This window comes from Prionailurus bengalensis, chromosome C2 (genome assembly GCF_016509475.1).
Source record: "Prionailurus bengalensis isolate Pbe53 chromosome C2, Fcat_Pben_1.1_paternal_pri, whole genome shotgun sequence".
Taxonomy (NCBI): domain Eukaryota; kingdom Metazoa; phylum Chordata; class Mammalia; order Carnivora; family Felidae; genus Prionailurus; species Prionailurus bengalensis.
This window is the reverse complement of record NC_057350.1, coordinates 60,118,504-60,138,285: the sequence shown is the minus strand read 5'-3', so window position 1 is coordinate 60,138,285 and position 19,782 is coordinate 60,118,504. Positions and strand designations below refer to the sequence as shown.

The window sequence follows — 19,782 nt, the reverse complement described above, 5'->3', positions numbered from 1 at the left end:
ACAGAAGAGACATAAATATGGAGAACAAACTGAGGATTACTGGAGGGGTTGTGGGAGGGGGGATGGGCTAAATGGGCAAGGGGCACTAAGGAATCTACTCCTGAAATCATTGTTGCACTATATGGTAAGTAATTTGCATGTAAATTTTTTTAAAAAGTTGTAATAAAAAAGTATGAAGGATTTTGAGAGGATGAAAATGGAGAGGAAGGCAATAAGAGCTGGAATAACATCCTGAGGGAAGGCAGAGTTGTAAGAATTTGTAGTGCTTTCGGAAAATGAAGAGTGGAATTGCAACAGAGGGATGCATTATGTGGGAGGGATGTGGCAGGAATCTGTGAGCTGCGCATGGGCTCCTTAAATACCAGCCAAGATGTTTCAGTGCAATTCTAGACCATTGAGATCCATTGTGAGTTTTTTTCCTCCCTATTCTCTGAAGTAATTTGAAATTATTTGACTAGTTGACATAGGTGACATCAGTTTCAGGTATGCAACATAGTGATTTAGCAAATCTATACATTATGCTCTGCTCAGCACAAGTGTGGCTACCATCTGTCACCATAGTTGTTATGATACCACTGACTATATTCCCTGTGCCGTACATTTTGTCCCCGTGATTTATTCATTACATAACTTCAAGCCTGTACCTCCCACTCCCCTTTACCCATTTTGCCCATTGTCCTGCCCCTTCTCATCTGGAAACCATTAGTTTCTTCTCTGTATTTATAGGTTCGATTCTGCTTTTTGTTAGTTCTGTTTTTTAGATTCCACATATAAATCATACGGTAATTGTCTGTCTGATTTGTTTCACTGAGTGTAATACTCTCTACGTCCATCCATGCTGTCCAAATGGCAAGATCTCTTCCTTTTAAATAGCTGAGTGATATTCCATTATATGTCTACACCCCGTCCTCTTTATTCTTTCCTCTATTAATGGACATTTGGATTGATTCCATATCATGGCTGTTGTAAATAATGCTGCAATAAACATAGGGGAGGGGCTTATGTTTTTTTGAATTAGTGTTTTTGGGTTTTTTTGGGTAAATACCAAGGAGGAACAATTAGATCATATGATATTTCCATTTTTAATTTTTTAAGGAAGCTCTGTCCCATTTTCTGCAGTGGTCACACCAATTTACATTCCCACCAACAGTGCATGAAGGTTCCTTTCTCTTCATATCTTGCCAACACTTACTATTTTCTGTCTTTTTGATTCTAGCCATTCTGACAGCCGTAAGGTGACATCTCATTGTGGTCTATTTATTTTTGAGACAGAGGGAGAGAGAGAGAGAGACAGAGAGCACATGAGCAGGGGAGGGGCAGAGAGAGGAGACAAAATCCAAAGCAGGTTCCAGGCTCTGAGCTCTCAGCACAGAGCCTGATGCAGGGCTCAAACCCATGAACTGTGAGATCATGACCTGAGCCAAAGTCAGGCACTTAACCAACTGAGCCACCCAGGTGCCCCAAATTGTGGTTTTGATTTGCATCTCACTGATGATGAGTGATGTTGAGCATCGTTTGGGTGTCTGTTGGCCATCTGGATGTCGTCCTTGGAAAAAATGTCTATTTGGGTCCTCTGCCCAATTTTTTATTGGATTAATTAGGGGTTTTCTTGGTGTTGGGTTGTATGAATTATATATTTTGGCTGTTAACCCCTTATCAGATGTATCATTTTCAGATATTGTCTTCCATTCACTAGGTTGCCTTTTGGTTTTACTGATGGTTTCTTTTGCTGTGCAAAAGCTTTTTATTTTGATGTAGTCCCAATAGTTTATTTTTTCTTTTACCTCCCTTGACTGAAGAGACATATCTAGAAAAATGTTGCTACAGTTGGTGTCAGAGACATTACTGCCTATGTTTTCTTCTAGAAGTTTATGGTTTTAGGTTTCATAATTTTTAATTTTTAATGAATTTATAATTCATTTTTGTGTATGGTATAAGAAAGTGGTCCAGTTTTGTTTTTTTGAGTATAGCTGTCCAGTTTTCCCAGCACAATTTGTTGAAGAGACTTTTTCCCCACTGTATATTCTTGCCTCTTTTGTCATAGATTAGTTGACCATATAAGCATGGGCTTACTTCTGGGCTCTCTGTTCTGTTCTTTTGATCTGCAAGTCTATTTTTGTTCCAGTACTATTCTATTCTGTTTTTATTATCACAGTTGTAATATATCATGAAATCTGGGATTGTGATACTTTCAACTTTGTTCGTCTTTCTCAAAATTGCTTTTTGCTATTTGATGTCTTCTGTGGTTCTATACAAATTTTAATATTCTAGTTCTGTGCAAATTACCATTGGCATTTTGATAGGGATTGTGTTGAATCTGTAGATTGCTTTGGGTGTATTGGAAATTTTAGCAATGTTAATTCTTTCAATCTATGAGCATGGAATATCTTTCTATTTGTTTGTATTGTCTTTAGATTCTTTTTTAATCAGTGTTTTAGAGTCAGCATACAGGTCTTTATCTCCTCGGTGAAGTTTTGTTCCTAGGTAATTTTATTCTTTTTGGTGCAATTATAAATAAAATTGTTTTCTTAACTTCTCTTTCTGCTATTTTGTTCTTAAGTACACAACCAATTTCTGAGTATTAATTTTGTATCCTGCAACTTGACTGAATTTATTTATTATTTCTAATAGTTTTTAATGAAGTCTTGAGGGTTTTCTATGTATCATATCATACTATCTGCAAATACTGACAGTTCAACTTCTTCCTTACCAGTATGGACGCCCTTAATTTCTTGTCTGAGGTGACCAGGACTTTCAGTACTATTTTGAATAAAAGTGGCAAGAGTGAACATCCTCATCTTGTTTCTGATCTTAGAGGTAAAACTCTGTTTTACCATGAAGTATGATGTTAGCATGGATTTTTCATATATGACCTTTATTATGTTGAGGTATGTTCTCTCTAAACCCACTTTGTTAAGAGTTCTTATCATGAACAGATGTTGAATTTTGCTGAATGCTTTTTCTGCATCTATTGAGATGATATGATTTTTATCTTTTGTTAATGTGTATCATATTGATTGATTTTTGAATATTGAACCATTCTTGCATCTTTTTTTATTGCTTTTTTATTTTATTTTTTAATTTGTTTATTTTTTATAAGATATCTATTGTCAAATTGGTTTCCATACAACACCCAGTGCTCATCCCAACAGGTGCCCTCCTCAATACCCATCCCCCACCCACCTCTCCCTCCCACCCCCCATAAACCCTGGAGCAGCAGGTTTGTTCTCAGTTTTTAAGAGTTTCTTATGTTTTGGCTCCCTCCCTCTCTAACCAATTTTTTTCCTTCCCCCTCCCCCATGGTCTTCTGGTAAGTATCTCAGGATCCACATAAGAGTGAAAACATATGGTATCTGTCTTTCTCTGTATGACTTATTTCACTTAGCATAACACTCTCCAGTTCCATCTACGTTGCTACAAAAGGCCAGATTTCATTCTTTCTCATTGCCACATAGTATTCCATTGTGTATGTAAACCACAATGTCTTTATCCGTTCGTCAGTTGATGGACATTTAGGCTCTTTCCATGATTTGGCTATTGTTGACAGTGCTGCTATAAACATTGGGGTACAAGTGCCCCCATGCATCATTACTCCTGAATCCCTTGGGTGAATTCCTAGCAGTGCTACTGCTGGGTCATAAGGTAGGTCTATTTTTAATTTTTTGAGCAACCTCCACACTGTTCTCCAGAGTGGCTGCACCAGTTTGCATTCCCACCAACAGTGCAAGAGGGTTCCCGTTTCTCCACATCCTCTCCAGCATCTATAGTCTCCTGATCTTTTCATTTTAGCCACTCTGACTGGCATGAGGTAATATCTGAGTGTGGTTTGATTTGTATTTTCCTGATGAGGAGCGACGTTGAGCATCTTTTCATGTGCCTGTTGGCCATCTGGATGTCTTCTTTAGAGAAGGGTCTATTCATGTCTTCTGCCCATTTCTTCACTGGATTATTTGCTTTTCGAGTGTGGAGTTTGGTGAGCTCTTTATAGATTTTGGATACTAGCCCTTTGTCTGATATGTCATTTGCAAATATCTTTTCCCATTCCGTTGGTTGCCTTTTAGTTTTGTTGATTGTTTCCTTTGCAGTGAAGAAGCTTTTTATCTTCATGAGGTCCCAATAGTTCATTTTTGCTTTTAATTCCCTTGCCTTTGGGGATGTGTCAAGTAAGAAATTGCTGTGGCTGAGATCAGAGAGGTCTTTTCCTGCTTTCTTCTCTAGGGTTTTCATGGTTTCCTATCTCACATTCAGGTCCTTTATCCATTTTGAGTTTATTTTTGTGAATGCTGTGAGAAAGTGATCTAGTTTCAATTTTCTGCACGTTGCTGTCCAGTTCTCCCAGCACCATTTGTTAAAGAGTCTGTCTTTTTTCCATTGGATGTTCTTTCCTGCTTTGTCAAAGATTAGTTGGCCATACTTTCGTGGGTCTAGTTCTGGGGTTTCTATTCTATTCCATTGGTCTATGTGTCTGTTTTTGTGCCAATACCATGCTGTCTTGAGGATGACAGCTTTGTAGTAGAGGCTAAAGTCTGGGATTGTGATGCCTCCTGCTTTGGTCTTCTTCTTCAAAATTACTTTGGCTATTCAGGGCCTTTTGTGGTTCCATACAAATTTTAGGATTGCTTGTTCTAGCTTTGAGAAGAATGCTGGTGCAATTTTGATTGGGATTGCATTGAATGTGTAGATTGCTTTGGGTAGTATTGACATTTTCACAACATTTATTCTTCAAATCCATGAGCACGGAATGTTTTTCCATTTCTTTATATGTTCTTCAATTTCCTTTATAAGCTTTCTATAGTTTTCAGCATACAGATTTTTTACATCTTTGGTTAGGTTTATTCCTAGATATTTTATGCTTCTTGGTGCAATTGTGAATGGGATCAGTTTCTTTATCTTTCTTTCTGTTGCTTCATTATTAGTGTATAAGAATGCAACTGATTTTTGTACATTAATTTTGTATCCTGCGACTTTGCTGAATTCATGTATCAGTTCTAGCAGACTTTTTGGTAGAGTTTATTGAGTTTTCCATGTATAATATCATGTCATCTGCAAAAAGCGAAAGCTTGACTTCATCTTTGCCAATTTTGATGCCTTTGATTTCCTTTTGTTGTCTGATTGCTGATGCTAGAACTTCCAACACTATGTTAAACAACAGTGGTGAGTGTATACATCCCTGTCGTGTTCCTGATCTCAGGGAAAAATCTCTCAGTTTTTCCCCATTGAGGATGATGTTAAGCGGGCTTTTCATAAATGGCCTTTATGATGTGTAATTATGTTCCTTCTATCCCGACTTTCTCAAGGGTTTTTACTATGAAAGGTTGCTGAATTTTGTCAAATGCCTTTTCTGCATCGATTGCCAGGATTATATGGTTCTTATCTTTTCTTTTATTAATGTGATGTATCACGTTGATTGATTTGTGAATGTTGAACCAGCCCTGCATCCCAGGAATGACTCCCACTTGATCATGGTGAATAATTCTTTTTATATGCTGTTGAATTTGATTTGCTAGTATCTATTTCCTCCTGATTGAGTTTTGGAAGCGTGTGGGTGCTTAGGAATTTGTCCATTTCTTCCAGGTTGTCCAGTTTGTTGGCATATAATTTTTCATAGTATTCCCTGATAATTGCTTGTATCTCTGAGGGATTGGTTGTAATCATTCCATTTTCATTCATGATTTTATCTGTTTGGGTCCTCTCTCTTTTCTTTTTTTTTTTTTTTTTAAATTTTTTTTTTTCAGCGTTTATTTATTTTTGGGACAGAGAGAGACAGAGCATGAACGGGGGAGGGGCAGAGAGAGAGGGAGACACAGAATCGGAAACAGGCTCCAGGCTCTGAGCCATCAGCCCAGAGCCCGACGCGGGGCTCAAACTCACGGACCGCGAGATCGTGACCTGGCTGAAGTCGGACGCTTAACCGACTGCGCCACCCAGGCGCCCCTCTCCCTTTTCTTTTTGAGAAGCCTGGCTAGAGGTTTATCAATTTTGTTTATTTTTTCAAAAAACCAACTCTTGGTTTCGTTGATCTGCTCTACAGTTTTTTTAGATTCTATATTGTTTGTTTCTGCTCTGATCTTTATTATTTCTCTTCTGCTGGGTTTAGGCTGTATTTGCTGTTCTGCTTCTATTTCCTTTAGGTGTGCTGTTAGATTTTGTATTTGGGATTTTTCTTGTTTCTTGAGATAGGCCTGGATTGCAATGTATTTTCTTCTCAGGACTGCCTTTGCTGCATCCCAAAGTGTTTGGATTATTGTATTTCAATTTTCATTTGTTTCCATATTTTTTAAGTTTCTTCTCTAATTGCCTGGTTGACCCTTTCATTCTTTAGTAGGGTGTTCTTTAACCTCCATGATTTTGGAGGTTTTCCAGACTTTTTCTTGTGGTTGATTTCAAGCTTCATAGTGTTGTGGTCTGAAACTGTACATGGTATGATCTCAATTCTTGTATACTTATGAAGGGCTGTTTTGTGACCCAGTATGTGATCTGTCTTGGAGAATGTTCCATGTGCATTTGAGAAGAAAGTATATTCTGTTGCTTTGGGATGCAGAGTTCTAAATATATCTGTTAGGTCCATCTGATCCCAATGTATCATTCAGGGCCCTTGTTTCTTTATTGACCATGTGTCTAGATGATCTATCCATTTCTGTAAGTGGGGTGTTAAAGTCCCCTGCAATTACCACATTCTTATCAATAAGGTTGCTTATGTTTATGAGTAATTGTTTTATATATTTGGGGGCTCCAGTATTCAGCACATAGACATTTATAATTGTTAGCTCTTCCTGATGGATAGACCCTGTAATTATTATATAATGCCCTTCTTCATCTCTTGTTACAGCCTTTAATTTACAGTCCAGTTTGTCTGATATAAGTATGGCTACTCCAGCTTTCTTTTGACTTCAGTAGCATGATAGATAGTTCTCCATCCCCTCACTTTTATTCTGAAGGTGTCCTCAGGTCTAAAATGAGTCTCTTGTAGACAGCAAATAGATGGGTCTTGTTTTTTATCCATTCTGATACCCTATGTCTTTTGGTTGGTGCATTTAGTCCATTTACATTCAGTGTTATTACAGAAAGATATGGGTTTAGAGTCATTGTGATGTCTGAAGGTTTCATGCTTGTAGCGATATCTCTGGTACTTTGTCTCACAGGATCCCCCTTAGGATCTTGTAAGGCTGGTTTAGTGGTGATGAATTCCTTCAGTTTTTGTTTGTTTGGGAAGACCTTTATCTCTCCTTCTATTCTGAATGACAGACTTGTTGGATAAAGGATTCTTGGCTGCATATTTTTTCTGTTCATCACATTGAAGATTTCCTGCCATTCCTTTCTGGCCTGCCAACTTTCAGTAGATAGGTCTGTCACTAGTCTTATCGGTCTCCCTTTATATGTTAGAGCATGTTTATCCAGAGCTGCTTTCAGAAATTTCTCTTTATCCTTGTATTTTGCTGGTTTCACTATGATATGTCATGCAGAAAATTGATTCAAGTTACATCTGAAGGGAGTTCTCTGTGCCTCTTGGATTTCAATGCCTTTTTCCTTCCCCAGATCAGGGAAGTTCTCAGCTATGACTTCTTCAAGTACACCTTCAGCACCTTTCCCTCTCTCTTCCTCCTCTGGAATCCCCAATTATACGTATATTATTTCGTTTAATTGTGTCATTTAGGTCTCTAAGTCTCCCCTCACACTCCTAGATTTTTTATCTCTCTTTTTCTCAGCTTCCTTTTTTTCCATAATTTTATCTTCTAATTCACCTATTCTCTCCTCTGCCTCTTCCATCTGAGCTTTGGTCACCTCCATTTTATTTTGCAGGTCATTTCTAGCATTTTTTAGCTCTTCCTGACTGTTTCTTAGTCCCTTGATCTCTGTAGTAATAGATTCTCTGCTGTCCTCTATGCTTTTTCAAGCCCAGCGATTAATTTTATGACTATTATTTTAAATTCATTTTCTGCCATATTGGTTAATTCGTTTTTGATCAGTTCATTAGCTGTCGCTACTTCCTGGAGTGTCATTTTGGATAGTCCCTGGAGTGGTGCAGAACTGCAGGGCTCTTCCCCTGTGGTGTCTGGAGTAACTTGAGTTGGTGGGTAGGGCCGCAGTCAGACCTGATGTCTGCTCCCAGCCCACCACTGGGCCCACAGTCAGACTGGTATGTACCTTATCTTCCCCTCTCTGAGGGGCAGGACTCACTATGGAGTGGTCTGGCCCCTGTCTGGGCTACTTGCACACTGCCAGGCTTGTGGTGCTGCTTCAATGGGATCTGGCGTATTAGCCGGGGTGGATCTGCAAGGTGCACAGGGGCAGGAGGGGCAGGCTCAGCTCGCTTTGCCTTTGGTGGTCTGCTTCGGGAGGGGCTCTGTCGCACCGGGAGGGAGGCAGACCCGTCGGAGGGATGGATCCACAGCGTTGGGTGTTTGCGCGGTACAAGCAAGTTTATGACAGGAACTGGTTCCCTTTGGGATTTTGGTTGGGGGATGGGTGAGGGAGATGGGACTTCCCAGTGCCTTTGTTCCCCGACAAGCTGAACTCTGTCTTCCGGGGCTCAACAACTCTCCCTCCCATTTTCCTCCAGCCCTCCCACTCTCAGAGCAGTGCTGTTAACTTATAACCTTCCAGATGTTAAGTCCTGCTGGCTGTCAGAACACACTCTGTCTGGCCCCTCTGCTTTTGCAAGCCAGACTCGGGGGCTCTGCCTTGCCGGGTGGGCTGGCTGCCCCTCCACCACCCCGGTTCCCTCCTGCAAGTCCATGTAGCATGCACTGCCTCTCCGCCCTTCCTACCCTCTTCTGTGGGCCTCTCGTCTACGCTTGGCTGCAGAGAGTCCATTCTGCTAGTCTTCTGGCGGTTTTCTGGGTAAATTAGGCTGATGTGGGTGGAATCTAAGCGATCAGCAGGGTGGGGTGAACCCAGCGTCCTCCTACCCCATTCTTGCATCTTGAGGATGAATCCTACTTGATTGTGGTGAATGATCCCTTTAATATATTGTTGAATGTGGTTTGCTAATATCTTGTTGAGGATTTTTGCATCTATGTTTATCAGGGATATTTCCCTGTAGTTTTCTTCTTCTTTTTAAAATGATCTTCATCTGGTTTTGGTATCAGGGTAATGCTAGCCTCTCAGAATATACTTGGAATCTTTCCCTGTTTTATTTTTCTGTAAATAGTTTGAGGGGGAGAGGTATTGACTCTTCTCTAAATGTTTGGTAGAGTTTACCTATGAATCCATCTGGTCACAGGCTTTGCTTTTTGGTAGATTTTTGATTACTGATTCAATTTTATTACTAGTAATTGGTCTCTTCAGATTTTCCCTTTCTTCCTTATTCAGTTTTGGAAGATTGTATGTTTCTAGGAATTTACCCATTTCTTCTAGGTTGTCCAATTTTTTGGTATATAATTTTTCACAGTATTCTTTCATAATTCTTGTATTTTTATGGTGCTGGTTGTTACATTTTCCTTTTGTTTTTTATTTTATTTATTTGGGTCTTTTCTCTTTTATTACTGATGAGTCTGACTAAAGGTTTATCGATTTTGTTTGTCTCTTGAAAGAACCAGATCTTGATTTCATTGGTCTTTTCTTTCATTGGTCTGTTTTTTTTTTAAGTCTATGTGCCATTTCGTTCTGCTCTGAGCTTTATTACTTCCTTCTATTTACCTAGGACTTTGTCCTTTTTCTAGTTCTTTCATGCGTAAAGTTAGTTTATTTGAACTTTTTCTTGTTTCTTGAGATAGGCCTGTGCTGCTATAAATTTCCCTCTTAGAACTGCTTGCAATGCTTCCCAAAGATTTTGGACAGTTTGTTTTTTCATTTTCATTTGTCTCCATGTCTTTTTTTTTTCATTTATTCTTTGATTTCTTCATTGACTCACTGGTTGTATGTTTAGCCTCCACATGTTTGTGGTTTTTTCTTTTGATTGTGAGTCCTAGTTTCATAGTGTTGTGATTGTAAAAGATGAATGATATGATTTCAGTCTTCTTAAATTGATTGAGACTTGTTTTGTGGCCTAATGAGAATGAGAATGTTCCACATGCACTTAAAGAGAATGTGTACTCTGTTGTTTTTGGATGGAATGTTCTGTATATATTAAGTCTATCTGGTCTTATATGTCATTCAAAGACACTATTTCCTCATTGATTTTTCTGCCTGAATGACCTATTCATTGATGTAAATTAAGTGTTAAAGTCCCTTACTATTGTGTTACTGTCAGTTCCTCCCTTTATATCTATTAATATTTCCTTTGTTTATTTAGGTACTCCAATGTTGGGTACATAGATATTTACTTGTTGGATTGATCCCTTTATCATTATATAATGCTCTTCTTTGTCTGTTATTATAGTTTTTATTTTAGAGTTTACAGTCTGTTTTATTTGTTATGAGTATTCCTGCCCCAGCTTTTTTGCTGCTTCCATTTGTAGTAGAATATATTTTTCAATTCTTTCAATCTCAGTCTGTGTCTTTAGGTCTGAAGTGAATCTTTTGTAGGCAGCATATAGATGAGTCTTTCTTTTTTTCTGATTTGTCACCCTCTACCTTTTTATTGGAGGATTTAGACCATTTACATTTAAGTAATTATTGATATGTATGTACTTATTGTCATTTTGTTAATCGTTTTCTGGTTGGCTTTTTTTGGAGTTCTTAGTTCTTTTCTTACTCTCTTTTTTTGTGATTGACTTTCTGTAGTGTCATTATTCCCCCCCCCTTTTTTGTGTGTATCTATTATAGGTTTTTTTTAGGATAGGTTTGTAGTTACCATGAGGTTTGTATATTGCTTCCTAAGTATATAGCAGTGTATATTAAGTTGATGGTCATTTAAGTTCAAACACATTCTAAAAAACTTATTTTTTATACCCCTCTCTCCACATTTTATGTTTAGGTTACCATATTTTACATATTTTTATTCATAATTTTCTTCTAATTATGGGCTTTTCTTTTATACTTAAAGAAGTCCTTTTGCATTTTTGTAAGGCCAATTTAGTGATGATAAACTCCTTTAATTTTTGTCTGGGAAACTCTTTCCTTTTATTCTGAATGATAACCTTGCCAGGTAGAGTATTCTTGGTTGTAGTTTTTTCCTTTCAAGACTTTGAATATGTAGTACTACTCCCTTCTGGCCTGCAAAGTTTCTGCTGAAAATCCAATGAATAGCCTTATGTGCTTTCCTTTTATACTTCTCTCTTGCTATTTTTAAAATTCTTTTTCTATCTTTAACTTTTGACATTTTAATTATTATGTCATGGTGTGGACATTCTTGGGTTCATCTTATTTTGAACGCTCCGTGCTTCCTAAACCTAGATGTCTATATCTTTTTCCAGATGAGTGAAGTTTTTACTAGTATGCCTTCAACTGACTTTTCTGCCCCATTCTCTCTTTTTCCTTCTGGGACCCCCATAATGCAAATATTTGTTTGCTTGATGTTGTCTAAAAGATCTCTTAACTTATCCTGCTTTTTTTTCCCCCCTTGCTGTTCAGCTTGGGTGCTTTCCATTACCCTCTCTTCCAGATCACTGATCCATTCTTCTACACCTTCTAATCTTTTGATTCCCTCTAGTGTTCTTTGTTGTTGTTTATTTGTTTGTTTGTACTTAGGTTATTGTGTTCATCATCTCTGGTTCTTTTTTATATTTTCCATCTCTTCGTTGAAGGCTTCACTGAGTTCTTTCACTCTTTTCTCCAGCCTGGTAAGCATCTTTATGATCATTGCTTTAAACTCTTTATTAGGCATATTGCTTATTTCCTTTTTACTTAGTACTTATTCTGAGGTTTTGTCTTTTTCTTTCTTTTAGAACATACTCCTGTTTCCCCATTGTTATTGACTTCCATGTTTATTTTGATGAATTAGCAGAACAGCTACTTCTGAATTTGAAGCAATGGTCTTGTGTCTGGTCGTCCCCTGTGTATGCTTGGCGACTTCTGCTGGCTGGCAGGAGCTGTGGTTGGTGTAGGCTGGGGGTTGCAGGGCATTCCATGCTGTGACTGACCTGGTGAGATGATCATAGCTGAAGTGAGTGCAAGTGGGAGGTCCTAGGGGTCTCCATATAGTAGACACCCTGACAGGACAACTAAAGCTGAAGTGGGTGCAAGTTTGAAGGATCCTGGGCCCTTATGTGCAGAGGTGCCCTGGTAGGACAGCTGAAGCTGAAGTTGGTACAAGCTGGAGTGTCCTGCAGTGCCCATTGTAGGGGGTGCCCTGATGGGGTGATAATCCCAGGCCAGCACAAGCCAGTGTGTCCAAGGGCATTCTTTTCAGGGATGCCCTGGCAGGTCAGCTAAAACTGAAGTAGATGGAAGCTAAGCGGGGGGGTGAGTGGGGGGCTGGACCTTCCATACAGAAGGGACCTTGGCAGGACGGCTGAAGTGGAAATGTGTGCAAGCCAGGGTATTTAGGAGCGTTCCATCCTGAGGATGCCCTGGCAGGACAACTGAAGGTGAAGTAGGTATAAACTGGAGGGTCCCTCAGTGTGCAGCAAAGGGGGTGCCCTTGTGGGGCAATGGAAACCAAGGCTGGTGGAGTCCAATGTGTCCTGGGATGCTCTGTACAGGGGGCACCCTGGTGGGACAGCTGGGCCAAACAGACTTCAGCCAGGAGGTCCTAGGGTACTCTGTGTTGATGGTGCCTAGCAAGCTGAAGCCAAAGTGGGTATGGAGCTGGAGTGTTCAAGGATGCTTCGCACTTGTGTCACCTTGGTGCAACAGCTGAAGCTGTACTGAGTGCTATCAAGGGGTGTCCTGGTGTATACCGCCTTAGAGCCTCCTTGGTGGGATTGCTGGGGCCAGGTGTCTGAGGTTCACTGACGTGGTAGGCTGGTTAGGGTGCCCAGACCCTCTCATCCCATTGCACTGTCATGGTGGAGGGGGAGCATAAACTGGGGTGCTTGTCAGCCCTTCTAACCCAGAGAGAGTTCCAGCAGCTCCCTTTAGTTTGGGAGGGTTTTAGGGCTGGTTCTTTCACATACTAGTTGTTCTTTTAAACCTTGGCTTTTCCCCCCTGTGTTCCAGGGCAGATGATTCTGCTCAGGATGTCTCAGTAGTATCCCTTCCCACTGCAGTGCATGGCATTTGGGATTGGAGGTTCCCTTCATTACTGTGTCTCCACCTCTTTTGTTTTGCAGAAGCTTTTCAGTCACTCCTCCCATTGTGAGATTTTGAGGAGGAGATTGATGTGATGAGATCATATAAATTAGGAAGTAATTCTGAGGAATAAAAAGAATAAAAGATGGGAGGTAGAGATGCTAGTGTTAGGTGACTTTTGAAACCACCATTTGATAGATGTGGAAGGCCTAACTCACAGTTTTGCTGTTACTATTTTAGTATCTACTAAAATAGAAACACCTTTCCTCCATGTTATTTTGGTCTACCTAGTTCATGGGTTGATGGTGATGGACTCTGAAAGAAAATGTATTTAGCTTCTCTATTAGGAAAAAAAAGAGAAAATAATTTCTATAAAACTAGGATCGAAGCAGGTAATACAGAAATGATTTGAAAAGTTTAAAGATATACCCCCATATTGATTTATTTTTAAATGACACTATTTGTTACATCAGAGCTGTGAGTTTTTCCTTCCACTTTCTTTGTCATCCCATTACTGTAAATGAATGAATGATTTACAGTTTTTTATCTTCTTAATGTCTCTTGCAAAAGAGATTAATAGAAATAGAAAAGAGAAAGAAACAAAAGGAGTTGAAGGAGAAGGAGAAGGAAGAAAGGAGGAAGCAGCTAGCAGCCGAGATGAAAGAAGATGGAGAAAAGGAATTCCAGGTGGAGGAGGAGGAGGAGGAAAGAGAGGAAGAGGAGCCATTACCCGAAATCTTTATTCCATCAACCCCCTGTCGCATACTCTGTGGATTTTACTCTGAGCCAGGGAAGTTCTGGGTTTCTTTGGTGAGTAATAATGTAATACATAATTTTGATTAAATTGTTTCTGATCATGAATTTCCAGCCCATTCTTACTTTCTCTTATGGTGAGACCATTTGTTAAATACTATTGAATAAGTTGTGAATTTTGATGAATGAATGTGACTTACAGTTTTTGTGTCATCTTAATATCTTTTATGTCTGCTTATAATATCTGCTATCATCTATAATGATCATTCATATTTCAGGGGATCAAAGAGAAGAAGAATTAAAGGTAGAAGGAAGGGCAAAGGGCTAAAGAGTCTTCTGGCTGTTACTATTGTTTCTTTGAAACTAATTGACATTTTGAAAATAATGGCCACACTATCCTGCAGAGTTTTGTTTGCATTTTGTTATCTGCAGCTATGCTGTGTGGCCACGTGGAAGTCTGGGAAGATGACTATTTTTAGATGGTCACATCGTCACCCTGAACAAAATTGGAACTTGGCTAATATGGAAGAAGAGAAAAATAGATATCAGAGAGTCAAAGAGGACTGTCACAAAGTTGTGATAATTACATTCTCTAATTATATATTTTCTACTGTCATGAAACAATTGATTGCAAAACAAGATTTCCTTCGTTATAAATTTGTCACAAACTTCAGCTCCATTAACAAAAAAACTAATAATTGACATGATTTTATTATACTTCACACATACTGTGATTGTCACAAATTGAAGGTTTGTGGCCATCCTGTGCTGAGCAAGCTAATCAGCATCATTATTTCTACAACATTGGCTCACTTCATGTCTGTGTGTCACATTTTGGTAATTCTTGGGATATTCCAAACTTATTATTATTGTTATGGTGATCTGTGATCATTGATCTTTGTTACTATTTTAATTGTTTTGGGGAGCCATGAACCACACCCATATAAGACAGCAAACCTAACGATAAATATTGTGTGTATTTTCACTGCTCCACTAACTAGTCATTCCCCCATCTCTCTCCCTCTCCTTGGGCCTTCCCTGAGATATTTCCCTGAGAATATTTAAATTAGGCCAGTTAATAACCCTACAATAGCTTCTAATTGTTCACTTGAAAGGAAGAGTCACACGTTTGTCACTTTAAATCAGAAACAAGAAATGATTAAGCTTAGTGAGGAACGCATGTCAAAAGCCAAGGCAGGCCAAAAGCTAGGTCTCTTGTGCCAAATAGTAGGCCAAGATGTTAATGCAAAGGAAAAGGTTTTTTTTAGTAGGCTCCATGCCCAACATGGGGTTTGAACTCATTACCCTGAGATCAATAGTCACATGCTCTATCTCCTAACCAGCCAGATGCCCTCCAAAGGAGAAGTTCTTGAAAGAAATTAAAAGTGCTATTCCAGTAAACACGCAAATACCGAGAAAGCAAAATAGCCTTATTGCTGATATGGAGAAAATTTCAGTGGCCTGGATGGAAGATAAAACCAGCCACAACATTCTCTTCAGCCAAAGCCTAATACAGACCAATGCCCTAACTCTCTCCAATTCTGGGAGAGGTGAGGAAGCTTCAGAAGAAAAGTTTGAAGTTAGCAGGGATTGGTCCATGAAGTTTAAGCAAAGAAGGAAAGAGGCCATCTCCATAATAGAGAAGTGTGAGGTACAGCAGCAGGTGCTGATGGAGAAGCTGCAGCAAGTTATCCAGAGGATCTAGCTAAGATTAGTCATGGGGTGCCTGGGTGGTTGTCGGTTGAGCGTCTGACTTTGGCTCTGGTCATGATCTCGCGGTCTGTGAGTTCGAGCCCTGCATTGGGCTCTGTGCTGACAGCTCAGAGCCTGGAGCCTGCCTCAGAATCTGTGGTCTCCCTCTCTCTCTGCCCCTCCCCCGCTCATGCTCTCTCTCTCTCTCTCTCTCTCTCTCTCTCTCTCTCTCTGTGTGTCAAAAATCAATAAACATTTAAAAAAAAGATCAGTCATGAAGGTGGCTACACTAAACAACAGATTTTCTTTTTTTTTTTTTTTTTTTTTTTTTAATTTTTTTTTCAGTGTTTATTTATTTTTTGGGACAGAGAGAGACAGAGCATGAACGGGGGAGGGGCAGAGAGACAGGGAGACACAGAATCGGAAACAGGCTCCAGGCTCTGAGCCATCAGCCCAGAGCCCGATGCGGGGCTCGAACTCACGGACTGCGAGATCGTGACCTGGCTGAAGTCGGACGCTTAACCGACTGCGCCACCCAGGCGCCCCTAAACAACAGATTTTCTTAAAAAATTTTTTAATGTTTATTTATTTTTGAGAGAGAGACAGAGTGCGAATGGGGGAGGGGCAGATAGAGAGGGAGACACAGAATCTGAACTAGGCTCCAGGCTCCGAGCTGTCCACACAGAGCCAGACATAGGTCTCAAATTCATGAACCATGAGATGACCGGAGCCAAAGTCAGATGCTCAGTCAGCCACCTAGGTGCACCACAATAGATTTTCAATGTAGATGAAACAACCTTCTACTGGATGATGTCCTCTAGGACTTTCATAAAGGATATGTCAATTCCTGGTGTCAAAGAATGGGTTGACCCTTTTGTTAGGGGCTAATGCAGCTGGTGACTTAAATTTGAATCCAGTGCTCATTTACCATTCCGAATATCCTAGGGCCCTTAAGAATTGTGCTAAATCCCTACTGCCTGTGCACTATAAATGGAACAACAAAGCTGGGAGACCTGTTCAGAAAAAAAGAAGATTCCTTTTAAAATATTATTGTTCATTGATAACATAGCTGGTTACCCATGATTCCTGGAGACCTATGATGAGATTAATGTTGTTTTTATGCCTCCTAGCACAACATCCATTTTGTAGCCTGTGGATCAAAGAGTAAAGTAGACTTTCAAGTCTTATTATTTAAGAAATACATTTTGTAAGGCTTAACTGCCATAGAGAGTGATTCCTCTAATGGATCTGGGCAAAGCCAATTGAAAACCTTCTGGAAAGGATTTACCCTTCTAGATTCATGGGAATAGGTCAAAATATCGACATTAGCAGGAGTTCTTGGAAGAAGTTGATTCCAACCCTTATGGGTGACTTTGAGGGTTCAAGACTTGAGTGGGGGAAGTAACTGAAGATGTGGTGGAAGCAGCAAGAGAACTAGAACTGAGTAGAGCCTAAAGATGTGACTGAATGTCTACCATCTCATGATACAACTTTAACAAATGAGCAGTTGCTTTTTATGGATGAGCAAAGAAAGTGAGATGGAATCCTTCAGCAGCCACCACCTTGATCAGTCAGCAGCCATCAACATCAAGGCAGGACCCCCCCAGCAAAAAGATTAAGACTTTCCAAAAGCTCAGATTATGGTTGGAAATTTTGGGCAATAAAGTATTTTTAAATTTAAGGTATGTACACTGTTAGACATAATGCTATTACACACTTAATAGTCTATGCTATAGTGTAAACATAATTTTTATATGTACCAGGAAACAAAAAAAATAATTTGACTCACTTTATTGCAATATTTTTTTTTCCTGAAATTTATTGACAAATTGGTTTCCATACAACACCCAGTGCTCATCCCAAAAGGTGCCCTCCTCAATACCCATCACCCACCCTCTCCTCCCTCCCACCCCCCATCAACCCTCAGTTTGTTCTCAGTTTTTAACAGTCTCTTATGCTTTGGCTCTCTCCCATTCTAACCTCTTTTTTTTTTTTTTCCTTCCCCTCCCCCATGGGTTCCTGTTCAGTTTCTCAGGATCCACATAAGAATGAAACCATATGGTATCTGTCTTTCTCTGTATGGCTTATTTCACTTAGCATCACACTCTCCAGTTCCATCCACGTTGCTACAAAAGGCCAGATTTCATTTTTTCTCATTGCCACGTAATATTCCATTGTGTATATAAACCACAATTTCTTTATCCATTCATCAGTTGATGGACATTTAGGCTCTTTCCATAATTTGGCTATTGTTGAGAGTGCTGCTATGAACATTGGGGTACAAGTGGCCCTATGCATCAGTGCTCCTGTATCCCTTGGATAAATTCCTAGCAGTGCTATTGCTGGGTCATAGGGTAGGTCTATTTTTAATTTTCTGAGGAACCTCCACACTGCTTTCCAGAGCGGCTGCACCAATTTGCATTCCCACCAACAGTGCAAGAGGGTTCCCGTTTCTCCACATCCTCTCCAGCATCTATAGTCTCCTGATTTGTTCATTTTGGCCACTCTGACTGGCGTGAGGTGATACCTGAGTGTGGTTTTGATTTGTATTTCCCTGATAAGGAGCGACGCTGAACATCTTTTCATGTGCCTGTTGGCCATCCAGATGTCTTCTTTAGAGAAGTGTTTATTCATGTTTTCTGCCCATTTCTTCACTGGGTTATTTGTTTTTCGGGTGTGGAGTTTGGTGAGCTCTTTATAGATTTTGGATACTAGCCCTTTGTCCGATATGTCATTTGCAAATATCTTTTCCCATTATGTTGGTTGCCTTTTAGTTTTGTTGGTTGTTTCCTTTGCTGTGCAGAAGCTTTTTATCTTCATAAGGTCCCAGTAATTCACTTTTGCTTTTAATTCCCTTGCCTTTGGGGATGTGTCGAGTAAGAGATTGCTACGGCTGAGGTCAGAGAGGTCTTTTCCTGCTTTCTCCTCTAAGGTTTTGATGGTTTCCTGTCTCACATTCAGGTCCTTTATCCATTTTGAGTTTATTTTTGTGAATGGTGTGAGAAAGTGGTCTAGTTTCAACCTTCTGCATGTTGCTGTCCAGTTCTCCCAGCACCATTTGTTAAAGAGGCTGTCTTTTTTCCATTGGATGTTCTTTCCTGCTTTGTCAAAGATGAGTTGGCCATACGTTTGTGGGTCTAGTTCTGGGGTTTCTATTCTATTCCATTGGTCTATGTGTCTGTTTTTGTGCCAATACCATGCTGTCTTGATGATGACAGCTTTGTAGTAGAGGCTAAAGTCTGGGATTGTGATGCCTCCTGCTTTGGTCTTCTTCTCCTTCAAAATTCCTTTGGCTATTCGGGGCCTTTTGTGGTTCCATATGAATTTTAGGATTGCTTGTTCTAGTTTCGAGAAGAATGCTGGTGCAATTTTGATTGGGATTGCATTGAATGTGTAGATAGCTTTGGGTAGTATTGACATTTTGACAATATTTATTTTTCCAATCCATGAGCAGGGAATGTCTTTCCATTTCTTTAAATCTTCTTCAATTTCCTTCATAAGCTTTCTATAGTTTTCAGCATACAGATCCTTTACATCTTTGGTTAGATTTATTCCTAGGTATTTTATGCTTCTTGGTGCAATTGTGAATGGGATCAGTTTCTTTATTTGTCTTTCTGTTGCTTCATTGTTAGTGTATAAGAATGCAACTGATTTCTGTACATTGATTTTGTATCCTGCAACTTTGCTGAATTCATGTATCAGTTCTAGCAGACTTTTGGTGGAGTCTATCGGATTTTCCATGTATAATATCATGTCATCTGCAAAAAGCGAAAGCTTGACTTCATCTTTGCCAATTTTGATGCCTTTGATTTCCTTTTGTTGTCTGATTGCTGATGCTAGAACTTCCAGCACTATGTTAAACAGCAGCGGTGAGAGTGGGCATCCTTGTCGTGTTCCTGATCTCAGGGAAAAAGCTCTCAGTTTTTCCCCATTGAGGATGATGTTAGCTGTGGGCTTTTCATAAATGGCTTTTATGATCTTTAAGTATGTTCCTTCTATCCCGACTTTCTCAAGGGTTTTTATTAAGAAAGGGTGCTGGATTTTGTCGAAGGCCTTTTCTGCATCGATTGACAGGATCATATGGTTCTTCTCTTTTTTTTTGTTAATGTGATGTATCACGTTGATTGATTTGCGAATGTTGAACCAGCCCTGCATCCCAGGAATGAATCCCACTTGATCATGGTGAATAATTCTTTTTATATGCTGTTGAATTCGATTTGCTAGTATCTTATTGAGAATTTTTGCATCCATATTCATCAGGGATATTGGCCTGTAGTTCTCTTT

The 19,782-nt window shown here is 39.6% G+C and overlaps 1 protein-coding gene across 1 annotated transcript in view; it reads left to right on the top strand.

Annotated features, from left to right (window-relative positions):
• The window catches only part of CFAP44 (cilia and flagella associated protein 44), a 157,203-nt gene that overhangs the window by 48,125 nt on the left and 89,296 nt on the right, over nucleotides 1–19,782 (top strand). The window contains exon 17 of the mRNA XM_043594190.1: nucleotides 13,624–13,863. Within this exon, the coding sequence (XP_043450125.1) occupies nucleotides 13,624–13,863 (240 nt within the window). The remainder of the gene's footprint in view (nucleotides 1–13,623; nucleotides 13,864–19,782) is intronic.